At 39.7% G+C, this 16220-nt stretch overlaps 1 protein-coding gene and 1 long non-coding RNA gene across 8 annotated transcripts in view; one reads left to right on the top strand and one right to left on the bottom strand.

Moving 5' to 3' along the window:
- Window positions 1–13638, bottom strand: part of CCNT2 (cyclin T2) — a 36940-nt gene extending 23302 nt beyond the window's left edge. For 3 of the 7 annotated variants that reach the window (XR_011254573.1, XR_011254574.1, XM_069577720.1), the window contains exons 1-2: window positions 12665–12859; window positions 11803–11884 (exon numbers count right to left, since the gene is read on the bottom strand). Coding sequence is in view for 4 of the 7 variants with exons in the window: in XM_069577720.1 (XP_069433821.1) it covers window positions 11803–11884; window positions 12665–12822 (240 nt within the window). In the remaining 3 variants the exon portion in view is untranslated. Of the gene's footprint in view, window positions 1–11802; window positions 11885–12664; window positions 12909–12947; window positions 13101–13439 lie in introns of those variants that run through there. The other 4 variants (XM_069577724.1, XM_069577721.1, XM_069577722.1 and 1 more) reach the window with 4 other exon arrangements.
- The window catches only part of LOC138434011 (uncharacterized), a 110762-nt gene continuing 107507 nt past the window's right edge, over window positions 12966–16220 (top strand). Inside the window, exon 1 of the long non-coding RNA XR_011254598.1 lies at window positions 12966–13113. This is a non-coding gene — a long non-coding RNA (uncharacterized lncRNA). The remainder of the gene's footprint in view (window positions 13114–16220) is intronic.

The raw sequence follows: 16220 nt of genomic DNA on the forward strand, positions 1-16220 counted from the left end.
GATTCCAGAACAGAAAAAGAAACCTGCTACATTTCTGAATACTATACAAAGGAACAGTGAAGTTAGAAAAGCTCCCCTGAAGCACATCTACTTATTAAAGCTCTCAAGAGTTCGATAAAAATTATCTAGGTCATACAAAGACATTGTAAGAAAAAAACTATTGAGTTGTCCCGTAGCATCAAAAATCATGCTAGAAATAAGTGCTTCAGGGACTTCCGCCATGGCACAGTGGGTAAGAATCCACTTGCCAACGCAGGGGACATGGGTTTGATCCCTGGTCTGGAAGGATTTCACATGCCCTGCAGCAGCTAAGCACTACAACTACTGAGGCCTCGTGCTGCAACTCGGAGAAGGCAATGGCACCCCACTCCAGTCCTCTTGCCTGGAAAATCCCATGGACGGAGGAGCCTGGGAGGCTGCAGTCCATGGGGTCGCACAGAGTCGGACAGGACTGAAGCTACTTAGCAGCAGCAGCAGCTGCAACTACTGAAACCCACGCATCTAGAGCCTGTGCTCTACAACAAGAGAAACTTCCACAAAAGCAATGAAGACCCAGAGAGGCCAAAACAGCAACAAAACAATTTCTTTAAAAAAAATCAACAAAAGGTACTGAGAAAATGGAATACTTGCATGAAAAAATGAGACCTTTACCTTATACTATACACAAAAATTAACTCACAATGGACCAAAGACCTAAATATAAGAACTAAAACTTAGAAGATGAAGGGAATTACTTCATAATTCTGGATTTGGCAATGATTACTTGGGTATGATACCAAAAGCACAAGCAACAAAAGAAAAATAGGTAATCTGCACGTCATCAAAGTTAAAGACTTTCATGCATCAGGAAAACAAGAGAAGTTGGCCTACAGGAGAAAATACTTGCAAATCATATATCTGATAATGGATTAATATTCAGAGTATATGAAGAACTCATATAAAGTAACAACACCCAACTGAAATATGGACAAATGACTTGAACAGATGTTTCCCCAAAGAATACATATAAATGGCCAATAAACACATGAAAAGGTGTCCAATGTCAGTAGTCACCAGAAAATTGTAAATCAAAACTTCAATCACTTCACACCCATGAGGATGGTTATTATCAGAAAACCAGAAAAGGGTAAGCCTTAGAGGATGTGAAGCTAGCATCTGTGTGCATTACTAGCTAGAACATGAGATGGTGCTGGTGCTGGGGAAAACAGGATGGCAGTTTCTCAAAACATTAAAACAATTATAATGTGATTCAGTAATTGCATATCTGCGTACACACCCCAAAGTACTGATAGTAAGGAACAAAGTAATTTGTACACTCATGTTTATAATAGCTATACATCTGCCCATTAACAGATTAAAATGGATCAACAAATTGTAATACAATTTGTGGTACATACTCAGCTTTAGCAAAGGAAGGGAATTCTGACACATGCTACAACAAAGACAAATCTTGAAAACATTACATAAAGTGAAATAAGCCAGACACAAAAGTTCAAATATTTTAAGAGTCCACTTATAAGAGGTACCAAAAAGAGTGAAATTCATAGACAAAGTAGAATGGTGGTTGCTGAGGGAAAGGAGACATGTGAAGTTTGATTAATGAATGGTTTCAGTTTGTGAAGATAAGTTCTAGAGATGGATGGATGGTGGTGATGGCTACACAACAATGTGAATGTACTTAATGCCACTGAACCAATACAGTTTAAAAATGGCTTAAATGTCACATTTGTGCTATATTTTACCACAATTAAAAAACACCAAAAAGCTAACTCACCTCCAGACAGACATTAAAAAATCAATTCGTAACATAAAATCTAAGTAAAAAGGATATGAAATCACATATTCAAAGAGCACATCACACACCTGATCATATCAACCTAGAACAACCAACACAAAAACACAAAAATCTGTACTGAGATTACGGATTTTAAAGGGAAAAATAAACTCCTGGGCTACTTAGGGAAAGAAAGAAAGAAAGAAAGAAAGAAAGAAAGAAAGAAAGAAAGAAAGAAAGAAAGAAAGAAAGAAAGAAAGAAAGAAAATTAGATCACCACCCAAACTGCCAGCAATGCTTTATACCAGGAAAGAAAAAAGTTTACATAAATTTAAGATACTCAAGAAAAGCAAGCAAGAGCCAAGTATTTTACACCCCCAAATTGACCATGGGTATAAAGGGCACAAACTATTATCATGCAAGAATTCAGACAATACTGTTTCCATGATATTTAAGAGAACTTCAAACAAATGACTCAGAGATTTCAACATAAGCACCAAAGGCTCAGACAGTAAAGAACCCGCATGCAATGCAGGAGACCTGGGTTCGATCCCTGGATCAGGAAGATCCCCTGGAGGAGGAAACGGCAACCCACTCCAGCGTTCCTGCCTGTAAAGTCCCGTGGACAAACGAGCCCGGCAGGCTACAGTCCACGGGGTCGCAGGGTAGGACCCAAGTGAGTGACTAATATTTTCAACTCTCAGTGAACAATACTTCCCTGGTGGCTCAGATGGTAAAGAATCTGCCTGCAATACGGGAGACCTGGGTTCAATCTCTAGGCTGGGAAGACCCACTCGAGAAGGGAATGGCTACCTGCTCCAGTATTCTTGTCTGGAGAATTCCATGGACAGAGGAGCCTGGACGGGCTATTGGGGTTGCAGAGGGTTGGAGTGAGCGACCAATACTTTCACTTTCAAGTGAACAATACAAATAAAGTTACCTGCAGAACTAAGCATGAATGAAGATTAAAAGGAAGAGTAAAAGATGAACCTGAAATATCTTGTTATAATAAAATATTTGAGGAAACTATCCCAGATTATACGGGTATGGAATTATATACACTCTGGCAATTCTACTCCTGGGAAAATACAAGGGCAACCAAAACATGGTTCTGGTTTCAAAACATTTATGTGGAAACACAAAACACACATAAACGTTCATAGTGGTAATATAACAGCCAAAAAGCAGAAACAGCACAAATGTCCATCAGCTGATGAATACACATACAAAATGTAGTATAATGGTAGTTCAGCATGAAAAATAAATTAAGTACTGATACACAGTACAACACAGATGAACCCTGAAAACATCATGTACTAAGTAAAAGAGGTCGGTCACAAGGGATCACAGACTGAATGATTCCATTTATAGAGACTGTCCAATAGGCCTGGGGGAAGAATGGGGGAAGAGACGGCTAAAGGATGTGGGGTTTCTTTTTGGGGTAATAACAATTTCTTAAATTGATGCACACAACTTCATGAACATACACAAAACCCACTGAACTGTACACTTTCAAAAGGTGAAGCACAGTGTGGGGATTTTATCTCAACAAAGGCGGTAAACACAGGGCAAAAATCAAGTATTTATCCTACCTTTCCCATATAAACTTGTACCAGCAAGTGTCCAAATAGTAGATGAATCACAGCATTTCATTATAAAAAATATTACAGCTTAAAAATGAAGAAATGGAGAGTTAAGAGTATCAATGAATTAAAGGATCGAGGCACTGAATATCAACACCACAAAAAGAAACCAGATATTAGGAGTGTGCTGATTGAAGAATGTAACAGCACTGGTAGTCTTGCCAAAGGGATCTAAATGAGTCTGATCAAATTTCTGGACCCAACTGGCAATTTTCAGGGACAAGAACAAAGTACATCAAGTGAAATACTGGGCAGGATGAAGCACAAGCTGGAATCAAGATTGCCAGGGGAAATATCAATAACCTCAGATATGCACACGATACCACCCTTATGGCAGAACGCGAAGAGGAACTAAAGAGCCTCCTGAAGAAGGTGAAAGAGGAGAGTGAAAAAGCTGGCTTAAAACTAAACATTCAAAAATCTAAGATCATGGCATCCGGTCCCATGACTTCACGGCAAATAGATGGTGAAATATTGCTAACAGAGACAGACTATTTTCCTGGGCTCCAAACTCACTGCAGATGGTGACTGCAGCCATGAAATTAAAAAATGCTTGATACTTGGAAGAAAAGCTATGACAAACCTTGTGTGTGTGTGTGTGTGTGTGTGTGTGTTAGTCGCTCAGCCGTGTACAACTCTTTGCAACCCCATGTACTGTAGCCTGTCAGGATCCTCTATCCATGGGATTCTCCAGGCAAGAATACTGGAGTAGATTGCCGTTCCCCTCTTCAGAGCATCTTCCTGACCCAGGGATTGAACCCAGGTCTCCTGCATTGCAGGCAGATTCTTTACCATCTGAGCTACAGGGAAGATCTTGACAAACCTAGACAGCATATTAAAAAGCAGAGACAACAACACTTTGCCAACAAAGGTCACTGTAGTTAAAGCTATGGCTTTTCCAGTAGTCATGTACTATAAAGAAGGCTGAGTGCCAAAGAATTGATGCTTTCAAACTGTGGTGCTGGAGAAGACTCTTGAGAGTCCCTTGGACTGCAAGGAGATCAAACCAGTCAATCCTAGAGGAATTTAACCTTGAATATTCATTGGAAAGACTAATGCTGAAGCTGAAGCTCCAATACTTTGGTCACCTGATGTGAAGAGCTGACTCACAGGAGAAGACCCTAATGCTGGCAAACACTGAAGGCAGAAAGAGAAGGGGATGACAGAGGATGAGATGGTTGGATGGCATCACCGACTCCATGGACATGAATTTGAGCAAGCTCCGGGAGACACTGAAGGACAGGAAAGCCTGGCATGCTGCAGTCCATGGGGTCACACAGAGTTGGACATGACTGAGCAACTGAACAACAAGAACAAAGGAAAACGATAAACTGTACTATGAACATACAATAAGCAAGATTCAGATAGGTGGAGACTCTATAGGTTAAATGTCCTAGGTCCTTCAACAGACAAAATTCAAGTAAAAGAAAGGGATGGAGGGGAAATCTGTACTTTGAGACAGGAAACCTGTCAAATCTTTAATAACAGTCAAGGACTGTAGAGTTTCTGTCCCTTTGTGTAGGGAGGGAAAGGGCTGACCCTGGGATAGGGCACATGAAGGCAATTCTGGGCTAACTATCAAAGCTCCCTTGCTTGAGTAATAGTTACAAAGTTGTCTGCCTTATAATAATTCACTAAGCTATATATTTAGTGCTTTTATATGTTTGTGTTTCATTTTATAACAATTTTTAATTGTTTTAAAACCCACTTTCTCCCTGCTTCCTCTGAGGGGTGGGGGAGACACAAGTTGTTTGATCCCTGGTCGAACTAAGATCCCAAGTGCCATGTGGCCAAAACCGACCCCCAAAACAAAACAGAAACTCACTTCATTCCATATATGCAGTTATGCTACAGAACTAAATGACACCAAATAGGTAAAATGCAACAGGATGTGAATAAGACCCAAAGGATAAGGCCAGAGAATGAAAAAAGAGCAGCGTTATCCGGGGAATGTTTTTACAGAGTTGGAACTTTAGCTTGGTTGCGCCACCTGACAGGTCAGGACCGCATGAAAAGTGAAGGGAATGCACCACATGGGAAAGCAGGGATGTGCAAGGCACAAACGCCAAGACTGATGTATGGCTGAAAGAACAATGTCCCACCTAGTTCAAAAGAGGATTTCACTGGATTTTGTACAATACAGTAAGTAAATAAAAATCTGAGTATTTTCATTATTCACTTGTATACTCATCTCCTTAGAAATCATCAGCATCAATAGTTACTGCACCCTAGTTCTTAAACACATTAGGGACATTTCTTAAACGTATTAGACAAAAGTGAGAACAGCATGGGATTAGGCAAAAGATCTGAGTTCAAATGCCGATCACACAATGGCTGCTTTCTTTCTGGACAAGTAACTTAGTAACCACATCTGTTTCTTCAGAAGGGTAATATTTCAGCTGCCCTAAGTGAAGTGCATATTATACAGTGAGATCTTTCCCAGTATTATTAGTGGATTTTGAACATAAGATTATTCTTGGACTAACTGCTTATTAAATTAAAAGGCAGGGATGTCCCTGGTGGTCCGTGGTGAAGACTCTTCGCTTCCAATGCAGGGGGCCCAGGGTTCGATCCCTGGTCAGGGAACTAGATCTTACATGCTGCAACTAAGGGTTCACATGCCAGAACTAAAGATCCCACACACAGCAAAAGAAAAAAAAAAAGTCCCAAGTACTGCAACTAAGACTTGGTGCACCCAAGGAAATAAATCTTAAAAAACAAAATTTAAAGGCAGAAGTAGAAGTGAGCTATAATATAAACAACCACTCAGATTTCAAAGACATTTTATTCTAGTAGCTAAAGGAATTGAAATACATGCTGATTTAGATCCTAGAATATATGGCCACTGTACAGTTATTGCTCAGTAGCCACAGGAGTGACTGGTTCCAGGACCCTTCCACAGATTCCAAAACCCAGGGATGCTCAAGTCTTATATAAAATGGTATAGTATTGGCATGTATCCTATCTACATCCTTCTCTATTTTTTAAATCACTTCCAGATTACTTATAATACCTAATGTAACACAACTCCTATGTAAATATTAAGAGCTGCTGGTGTGGGGTAAACACAAGTTTTGCTTTTTGGAAATGCTGAATTTTTCCCAAATAGTTTCAATCCACGGTTGGTTGAACCCACAGAGGCAGAGGGCTGACTGTATAATGGACTATGAGACACAGAGGAGAAATCAAAATTAAAATGAACAATCTTCAACTTTAGCAGATGTCAGTGTTACCTTAACAGTAAGAGAGAGGATCCCAGGTCTCACCACAAGTATCCTAATTACACAGGTTTAAGATATAGTTCACTAAAGCATATTTTAAAGGAACATTTTGGTAATTCTCATGCACGAAGCTGGTGAATCACTACTGGCACAATGCAAAAGCTTTATATATACTGCTTTCAGTGATAAACTTCAAGGCTATGAAAAGATTCCCAACAACAGATACTTGAGGCAGAAATAGTGATAACTGCATGAACAATGGAGTCTAGATCTGGGTGAGGTTTTTGCTTCTGTCACTCTGTTGCTGTGTGACTTCAGACAAAGTGTTTAACCTTTATGACTCTTTTCTTCCTTATTTGTAATAAGAGGATAACCAACTTCAGATAAATATTTAAGAACAACACACCAAAATTAACCTAAGGAGGAAAAACAAAACACAGAAGCCCAAGAAACTCTTCCCATGAAACCAATAAATGAATATAGTAGACACTTATCACCAGATAAAAATAAAAGTAATGAAATAAAGCAAAATTAAAGGCTGATATGTTTGAATAACAAAAAAAAAATTATGTCAAAAACCACCATAAACAAAATTAGAAGACAAACTACTAAAATATTTGCTAATATGATAAGAAATTCACAAAAAGCTCAAATAAGAGGCTAAGGAACACATTAGTACTTCACAGAAAGGCAAACTAAATTTAAACTTTAAATTTTAGGAATATCAAAAATGTTTCCCTTAGGCCCTGAATTAGAAAAAGATCACAAATTGATCTTTGTTCTTAAGGTCCTTGAGGAATTAAGATGAATAGGCAATTTCTTACTAGAACATATAAAATTCACCAAACACTCAAAATTAATCTAGTAAGGATAACACAGCTTTAGTCTCCTTAACTCTTTAGGTTAACCCATGGTTTTCTCAACCTTAGCACTACTGACGTTTTGTACCAGGTACCTCTTGGCTTTAGCCGGCAGCCCTGTGCACTCTAAGATGTTTAGCAGCATGTGTGGCTTCTATTATTCACTATGTATCAGTAGCACCCCTTCCCCTAGTTGTGACAACCAAAATGTTTCCAAACATTGTTAAACGGGTGGTGGGCAAAACTGCCTCTGGCTGAGAACCACTAGGTAAATCTATACCATCCTTTTCTAGTGCCACCTTAAAAATTACTTCTCCAGAAACAGCCACATCTGTCCCCAACTGGGATCAGTCCAATTCTGTATGTTTTTATATTTGCTGCTATGTGCTGGATCCAAAGCCTGTGAAAAAACAAACAAAAACCCTTTCCTCTGCAGATAAAGATACACACAAATGTTTGCACAAGCATAAAGTATTTCTGAAAGGGCACACAAAAACAATGAACAGCAAACGGTGTAGGGCATGGGGCTTAGACACTTAGCTGGAAGGGAGGTTTATCACATCCCCGTTTCTACCATTTTCATTTAGCACGTGTCTGTTAATTTTCAAATAATAAAACACTTTAAGTGTATACATAGGGAGAATGTATATAGAAGAAAATGCAGAAGAATTCATTCAACACACCTGTGAAACAGCAAGATTTGATCCATTCTGTTTACAAACCATTGCTGAATATCTAGTTCATGTGAGGTAATGGTGAATATAACCAAAAAAGAAAAGAGATAAACAAACACCCCTTGTCCTTATGGTGCTCACCTTCTAGCCTGAATGCTGAGGGGTGGTAATGGTGAATTTTTACATTTAACCTTATTTATATTCCTATGCTTGACAGAAATTTACAGCTTTCACAATAAAAATTTAAACAAAATCCTTAGCTAACCAATTCTACCAAAATGTTGGTTTTCTTTCACAAATGTCATTTTTTTATGGTGATTTTATGAGCAATTTTAGTATAAGTAAGCAACAGTTGCTGTAAATTGGATGAAATCTACTGTTGGCCATCTTGAATAAATGTTGATGCAAAATTATTAAAAATCAGAATGGGAGAATGCTTTATTATAGGACAAACAACTGGGACTATGGGCAACTTTCTAGATAGATATAAGAATGCATTTCCTTTAAATCATTTAAGTCTTTACAGAGAAGAAAAAGAATGCTAAAGGAACATCTCTAAATTTTCAAATGCTATCAATTGTCAAGAGCCAAGCCAACTGAGAATCATTAAGACTGAAGGCAAAAAGTGGTAATCATTTTTCAGCACAAGCAAATACAAGGTCTTTTATGCTTATCAGCTGACTAATTTTAGACGTATTCAGTGAAACTCAGATATGACATTGATGATGCACTCTTAGAAGTCAAAAATCACTAGTTCTGAATACTGCCCTTAACTAACCATGTATTTGATACCTTAAACTAATAAAATACATTTAAGTTTGGCATAAATGTTTCAATTGCTGAAGTTCAAGAAAGAGGCAACATATCCAAAGAAAGCAAAGAGAAGATTAAAATGACCCCACGAACTGGAGAAATGCTAGGAAACTAGACAATGACCAATAAAAATACTAAGAATGTGCTCTTTACAACTTCATCTTAAGAGAACTCATAAGATTTGGAATTAATACAAGAAACAAGTGCATTGTAAGCTTGACTAACCAAACAAACTAATGAACAGAGTTTCTAGGAGAAGCTGAGTCAATATGTGCTCTATGACTGACACAGGGGACAAGGCTCTCCCACAGGATATACTTTGGAGGCACTGTTGGCTCCAGAGCTTTTTTTCATACACTTTACTAGATTCATCTTGAGCTTGATCCAGCAAGGCCATTCTTCAATTACTAATCTTAATTACATAAATTTTACTGCATCCAGTGAGCAAAAGATAGATTTATGTAATTAGGTTACGTAAAAAACTCATTTCCTGCTGACAGCAAGCCAACCTTCTAAAAAGAGAAACTGATAATGATAAAAGACAGCTCTGTTGACACTGATTTTTAACACAAGAGCAACCTGACCTTTAGGGGATTTTTTACTTTTAAATTTGTCAATGTGAGAAAAAATAAAGCCACATAAATATTTTAGTATAATGAAGGCATATTTATTACAAAATCGGATATATTTTATCACCAACATCTTTAAATTTAAGCTTGTTCTGGTTTAATTGACCAAATGGTGTTTAATTTACTTTGTAATGACTTAAAGTTTACTATGACATTCCATTATAGCCTTATAAGAAAACTTTTCCCAATAATGTGGCAGAATATGAATTTAAAAGTGACTCACATTCAATTTGAGACCACCCCCTTCACCCTAAAAGAATAGGAAAAAAGATAAAAGAGTGAGGCTGTGCAAATGTTGCAAGTGCACCAACACAAATATTAAAACCACTTTTGATACAATAGCAAAGGTAAAAAAGACAATGGTTAGAAATGAAGAGTGCAATTTACTTCTCAAAACAGAAACATCAGATTTCAATTATTCTGCTAATAACAACTCTGTACAACATTGAGGTTTGCCTTTATATACACATAAGACAGAAAGTAGGGTAATAAAAATGAGTACTTTGGCTTTCTTATTAAATGATGGCATTTAAATAAATTAACAAGGGTTAGAATGCCAGCGACCTGGGCTTCACCAGTCAATTTAAAGTTACAGCTGTGAATTTTGGCTGTAAGCATTTGCTTTAAAGCATACCAAACAGGCCACAGAGACAAATTATGAAAGAGGGACGGTTCAAAATGAGAAGTGTAGTCTTGTAGTGAAATCATTACTGAAGTAGAAAAGCAAGCAAATGGGCATCTGCAGCCACACAGAGAATTTCCAGAACTATTTTCCAGAACTACTGACTCCTACCAGTATTTTCCAGGGCTACTTAAGTCATATTCATATTAGTATTTATCAGTTCACTACTGCCTTAGAAGACAATTTAAATAAAACTGCTATTTCTCTCAATCTAAATATTACTATCAAAAAGGTTTCCTCTCTCTTCCCAACACTATCACCGATCTAAGTTCTATGCACAAGAAATAACTAGGGAAATAAAAACAGAACAAGAATCACACAGATTTAAAAGATGGAGAAGTAGAAGTAGAAGCTATGGAGACTGCAAGAGACCAAAATGTATATAAGAAATGTATATTGTTTCTAAGATAAACCTATATGCCAATCTGATAAACCAAGTCAGATTTACAATCAGAAGAGATTAATATAGGAATCAATCCAAACTATGAAGCTTTTCCTTTCTTCCAACTCAAAGAAAGAACCTTTTCAAAAACTGCTTTCTTAAAAGGTCTAATAACAATCCGTGCGTGAAGTCTTCCATGGTCAATTTTTCCACATACCTTTCAGAGTAACATTCTAAAATAATAGCTGTGAGCAAAAAACATGGTGAGAAATAAGGTAAAATATTTACCTCAGAGTTAAGTATTTCTAAATGATATATAGTTTTCTTTGTTAACAGGTACAACACAGTACGCTTATTTCGCTGAAAAGAGCACACATCCAACAGCCCTGTTTCATAATTTAAAATTGCAACTAAAAGCCACTACTCAATTTGTGACACACAGATTTACAGCATATGTTCCAAATCAGTACCTTAGTATTGCAAGGTAAGATGCACTTCAAACTAATTATACACACACACGACATAGTTTTGTCTGAAGCAAGATACAATTCAAATCACCAAAAATTTAAGTAGACAACTAATGCTAAACTATGATAAATAACGTTTGAAAACTTAAATTGTGTTAACAAATGAAATACTTTTTCTAAAAAGCAAAATAGTTCTCTCAAAGGATTCTTACAAAACAACGCTGCAATTAAACTAAGCCCAATTCCCACTATTTGAAACAATATGCGTCCAGATGACCGCGTCTCCCCATCACATTGTACATTACTACCTGAAATTGTTTAAACGTGGAACATAAAACTTAAAGTCATACAAATGTAATAAACACTCTTTGAGAAAAGAAATGCTTCTGATTTATCTCTCAGCTCAAAAGAGCCGGCAGAGCCTGACACAGAGCCTGGCAGCTTGTCATCCCAAATTAAAAAACTAACAAACCAACGAACCAGAAACCGCGCATTTGAAGCAAAATGTTCATCAAGCCATTCACCTTCACTGTTAACTTGGAACACTAAATACGGTAGTAAAATCCACGACCAACTCCTTTCTACGTATCGATTGTACCTTAAAATTTGGTTGCAGCAAAAACAAACAATAAAATAGTGCAATAAAATAGTACTTACGTATCTACTGAATTTGGTGAAAGAATGGTGCATGTAAAACCTGTGCATATAAACAATCGCAGTGTTTATTGTAAGCTGAGAGCTGGAACGTAACATTTAGGAAATACTGGAGAAAAACAAGATCTCTTTCCAAAACAATTTTGAAGGAAAATATCCGATCTACGGTCCTTTTCCAACGCCACCCGTTCACTCAAAACCAATCCCCAAACTGTAATAATAAGTAAATAAATAAATACCCACAGGATGGTGGGGTGGGGGCTGGCGGTTATAAAAGGCTCCAGACCGAAATGGTAATAGTAACAGTAACAACAAATGCCGAGCATTTCGCTCTAATATTGAAATTAAGCGAGCCCAGGAAGGACTGATCAATGGCTATGGCTGACTAAACCCCAAATCAGAGTTAAAACAGGCGAGCGCACACCCATACAAAACCTTGTCAATATAAAGACCTCCCGTGCGCTCCCCAGGTACGAGAAAACCGCCATCAAATTTGCTGAGAGCTAGTTCGCAAGCCCTTCTCGGACGAGAAGTCGAAGCAACCGCCTTTTTTCTGCCATAATCCCTAAAAGTCCCCTCTCGTCTGGGCGGCACTCCCATCCCCCGCCGCCACCACGCGCGGCCCCAAACAGATTACACAACGCAGCCTCCCGGCCCGCATTCCCGGTCTCCCCTCCTCCTCCACCTCTCCGCCGGTCGCTCGCGGCCTTCCGAACCCGAACCTGCCTTCCCTTACGGCACGGCCGAGGCCCAGCAAAGGCCGAGGCGACGGCGCCATGTTCGCGCGGCACCAGGCCCGGCGACCGGGGGAGTAGTGAGAGGGACAGGGCGTGAGCGGCGGAAGGCCAAGAATAAGAAAGGATACACATTGAGACGCTGTCCCATTTCCTGGATGAGGTTGGCCGCCTGCTGGCGGTACGAGAGCTCTTTATCCGCCTCCACTCCGCAGCGACGGCTCGGCGTGTTCTCCAGCTGTTCCCGAGTAAAGAACCAGCGAGAAGAAGCTCCACGGCCCGACGCCATGACACTTCCTCCTCCGCCCGCTCCCTCACCCACCCCCCGCCCCTCCGGGCTCGCGGACTCCCCGCCAAGGCCGCGCGACCCCGCCCCACTCCGCTCGCCGTAGACCAGGCACCGCCTCTTTTCACCTCCGTCGCCGTGCGTGCGCGTGCGCGGGGACCGCTCTATCGGCTCGTCCAGCCTTTTGCTTTCTCTTTCCTGCCTCCATCCTCGCTCTCGCGCACGGGACCACAATGCTCCGCGCCCCTTGTCATTTGGAGGCGCCCAGAGGTGGGGGTCGGCTGGAAGGAAAAGGTCGGCGCAGTGCATGCCGGGTCTAGGATTGGCTGGGCTAAGGGCGTGGTGGAGAGGAAGGGAGAGACTGGTTTCGGGTCGGGTGACGAGAGAGGCGGGCACGCGGCTGCGCCCTGTGTCCTGGGCGTGAACTCTCAAATCCCGGCGATGCTGGAATCTGGAGTCTGGCAGCGCTTAAAAAAAACCCACAAAACCTTTCTGTGTCGCAGTCGTTCGGCACATCCTCTATTTTTCACAGCATCGGTCTGCGCAATATCGTAGGCTCCCTACTTTCAAGTGGTAGGTGGACAGCCTTAGCTCAACGGGTGGCTCTGGCAGGGACCTACCTGAGAAAGGGTGCAGAAGAAATGACGCTCCACGTTTGTGCTGCACTTCAGTGCTTTTCCTCTACATTATCTTGTTTGAATTCCACGACTACGCAGGCTGAGGGTTTAATTGCCTGCCAAAGGTTATCCAGTTAGCAATCAGAGTATCTTGATTTCCAAACTAGGTTTCCAGTCCGTTTCGGTAGTGGTTTTTTAAAATCTGTGATTTTAAAGAGAAGTTTGAAGAGAAGCAGATGTTGTAAAAACAGCTGAGGAAAAAAGTTATCAGTGTTAAATATGGTAACACTATTCATTAACCCTTTCTCCTGTCCCTGCAAGAAAATTCCGCAGAGCTCCACCCTGGGAGTGGGTGCGTCTCTGGCTTTGACCCAAAGCCTACTGTGTGTGAATAATTTTCTAAGTTTTAAATTTTTGTTGTTAAGTCCTGTCCGACTTTGGCGACCTCTTGAACGGTAACCCCACGAGGCTCCTATTTGCCAAAGATTAGAGCACGGGAAGACATACTTCTAAAGGCAACTGGTACTTTCATTGAGTTCTTGATTAAATCTCCAGGCTTTTGTCATCGTTTTGGGGCTCCGATGCTCAGTGTACTGATCTATCTTGGCTTTGCCGGCCCCCTGTCACACACAGTATTGAGGTATTTTGGTAGTCACCTGGCGTGAACGGTTGTCTAAATAACTTACTTTCTTACCTACCTTGCTTAGAAGTTCCAGGGCAGATTGACTGAAAGCAACACTTAAAAAGTGTGTACCTTGAACGCTCATTCGTGATAAAAGCTCTAACAAACTAGGAATGTAAGAGAACTTTTGCAACTTAGTCAAGTTGATACAGCCTTAGAGCTAGCATCATACTTAATGGTGAGAAACTTTCCTTCTAAAGCATGACTCCCATCTCATCACTCCTTTCAAAGTTGTCCTACATAGAAGTCTTGTAAGAAAAGGAAATCAAAGTAAGCAGATCAGGAAGAAAGAAAGAAAACTGACTTTGTTCCTAGTAGTATAATTGTTCATGTAGAAAATCTTAAAGAGTATTAAAAAAAACCTGAAACTAGTAAGTAACTATAGCAGGATTATAATATACAAGAGTCAGTTGCTTTCCTGTGTATCACCCATGTATAATTGATATTGGAAGCTAAAAACAATACCATTTAGGTGTGAATCTAAAATATGTACAGGATCTGTTTATAGAAAACTATAAAGCTATGATTAAAAAAGTAGATATGAGTGGAAGGATATTGTGAGTTCATGGATTCCAAGAATTAACATCAGTAGATGTCAGTTCTTCCCAACTTCATTTATAAATTCAATGCAATCTCAATAAAAAATTTATCAAGTTCGTTATAGATAAGTACTAATTGATTCTAAAGTTTATATGGAAAGACAAAAGACCCAAAGTAGCCTACACAATACCAAAGAAGTGGAATGGGCTCTACTACTACTACTACTAAGTCGCTTCAGTCGTGTCCAACTCTGTGCCACCCCATAGACGGCAGCCCACCTGGCTCCCCCTTCCCTGGGATTCTCCAGGCAAGAATACTGAAGTGGGTTGCCATTTCCTTCTCTAATGCGTGAAAGTGAAAAGACAAAGTGAAGTCGCTCAGTCGTGTCCAACTCTTAGTGACCTCATGGACTGCAGCCTACCAGGCTCCCCGTCCATGGGATTTTCCAGGCAAGAGTACTAGAGTGGGGTGCTATTGCCTTCTCTACCTAACTTCAAAGCTACAGTATGAAAGACAGTGTATATTGGCAAAATAATAGACATACATCAGTGGAGCAGAATAGGGAGTCCAGAAATAGACCTGTAGAAATATGGTCAACTGATCTTTGACAAAGGAGCAAAGGCACTTAAATTGAGAAAAGATCATCTTTTCAACAAATAGTGCTGAAACAATGGACATCCATCTGGCAAAAAAACCCCCCACAAATCTCACAAAATCTCAAAAACCTCACTTTTAACAAAAATTAATTTTAAATAAATCATATCCCTAAATGTCAAATGCAAAGCTTTAAAAATTCTGGAATATAACAGGAGGAAACCTAGGTGACCTTGTTTGGCAGTGAGTTTTTAGATATAACACCAAAAGATGATCCATGAAAGAAAAAATTAAGTTGGACTTTTAAAATTAAAGACTTCTGCTCTGTGAAAGACGAGTTAAGAGAGTGAAAATACAAGGAAAATGTCTTTGCAAAACACTTTCTAATAAAGGACTTGTGTTCCAAATATGCAAATAACTCTTAAAGCTCAATAAGAAAGCAAAGAACCCAATTTTTAAATGGGCAAAGGGAGGAGGGGTCTTCTCTGGTGGTCCAGTGGTTAAGACTCTGCACTTCCAATGCAGGAGGACATGAGTGCCATTTCTCAACAGGTAACTAGGATCCCACATGCTAAGTGGCTTAAAAATAAAAAAGGCAAAGGATCTAAACAGATACTTAACAAAGAAGTGATACAGATGGCAAATAAACATTTGAAAAGATGTTCAACATCATTTAAGGACTTCACTGGTGGCTCAGACAGTAAAGCGTCTATCTACAATGCAGGAGACCTGGGTTTGATCCCTGGGTTGGGAAGATCCCCTGGAGAAGGAAATGGCAATCCACTCCAGTACTATTGCCTGGAAAATCCCATGGACAGAGGAGCCTGGTAGGTTACAGTCCGTGGGGTCGCAAAGAGTCGGACACAACTGAACAACTTCACTTCACTTCAACATCATTTAAGTAGTAGTTTGCAATTTTAAAAGACTGGAAGTATGACCATTCATGATTTGAGGATTGAATAGTTTGA

The sequence above is a fragment of the Ovis canadensis genome, chromosome 2 (assembly GCF_042477335.2).
Source record: "Ovis canadensis isolate MfBH-ARS-UI-01 breed Bighorn chromosome 2, ARS-UI_OviCan_v2, whole genome shotgun sequence".
Lineage (NCBI taxonomy): Eukaryota > Metazoa > Chordata > Mammalia > Artiodactyla > Bovidae > Ovis > Ovis canadensis.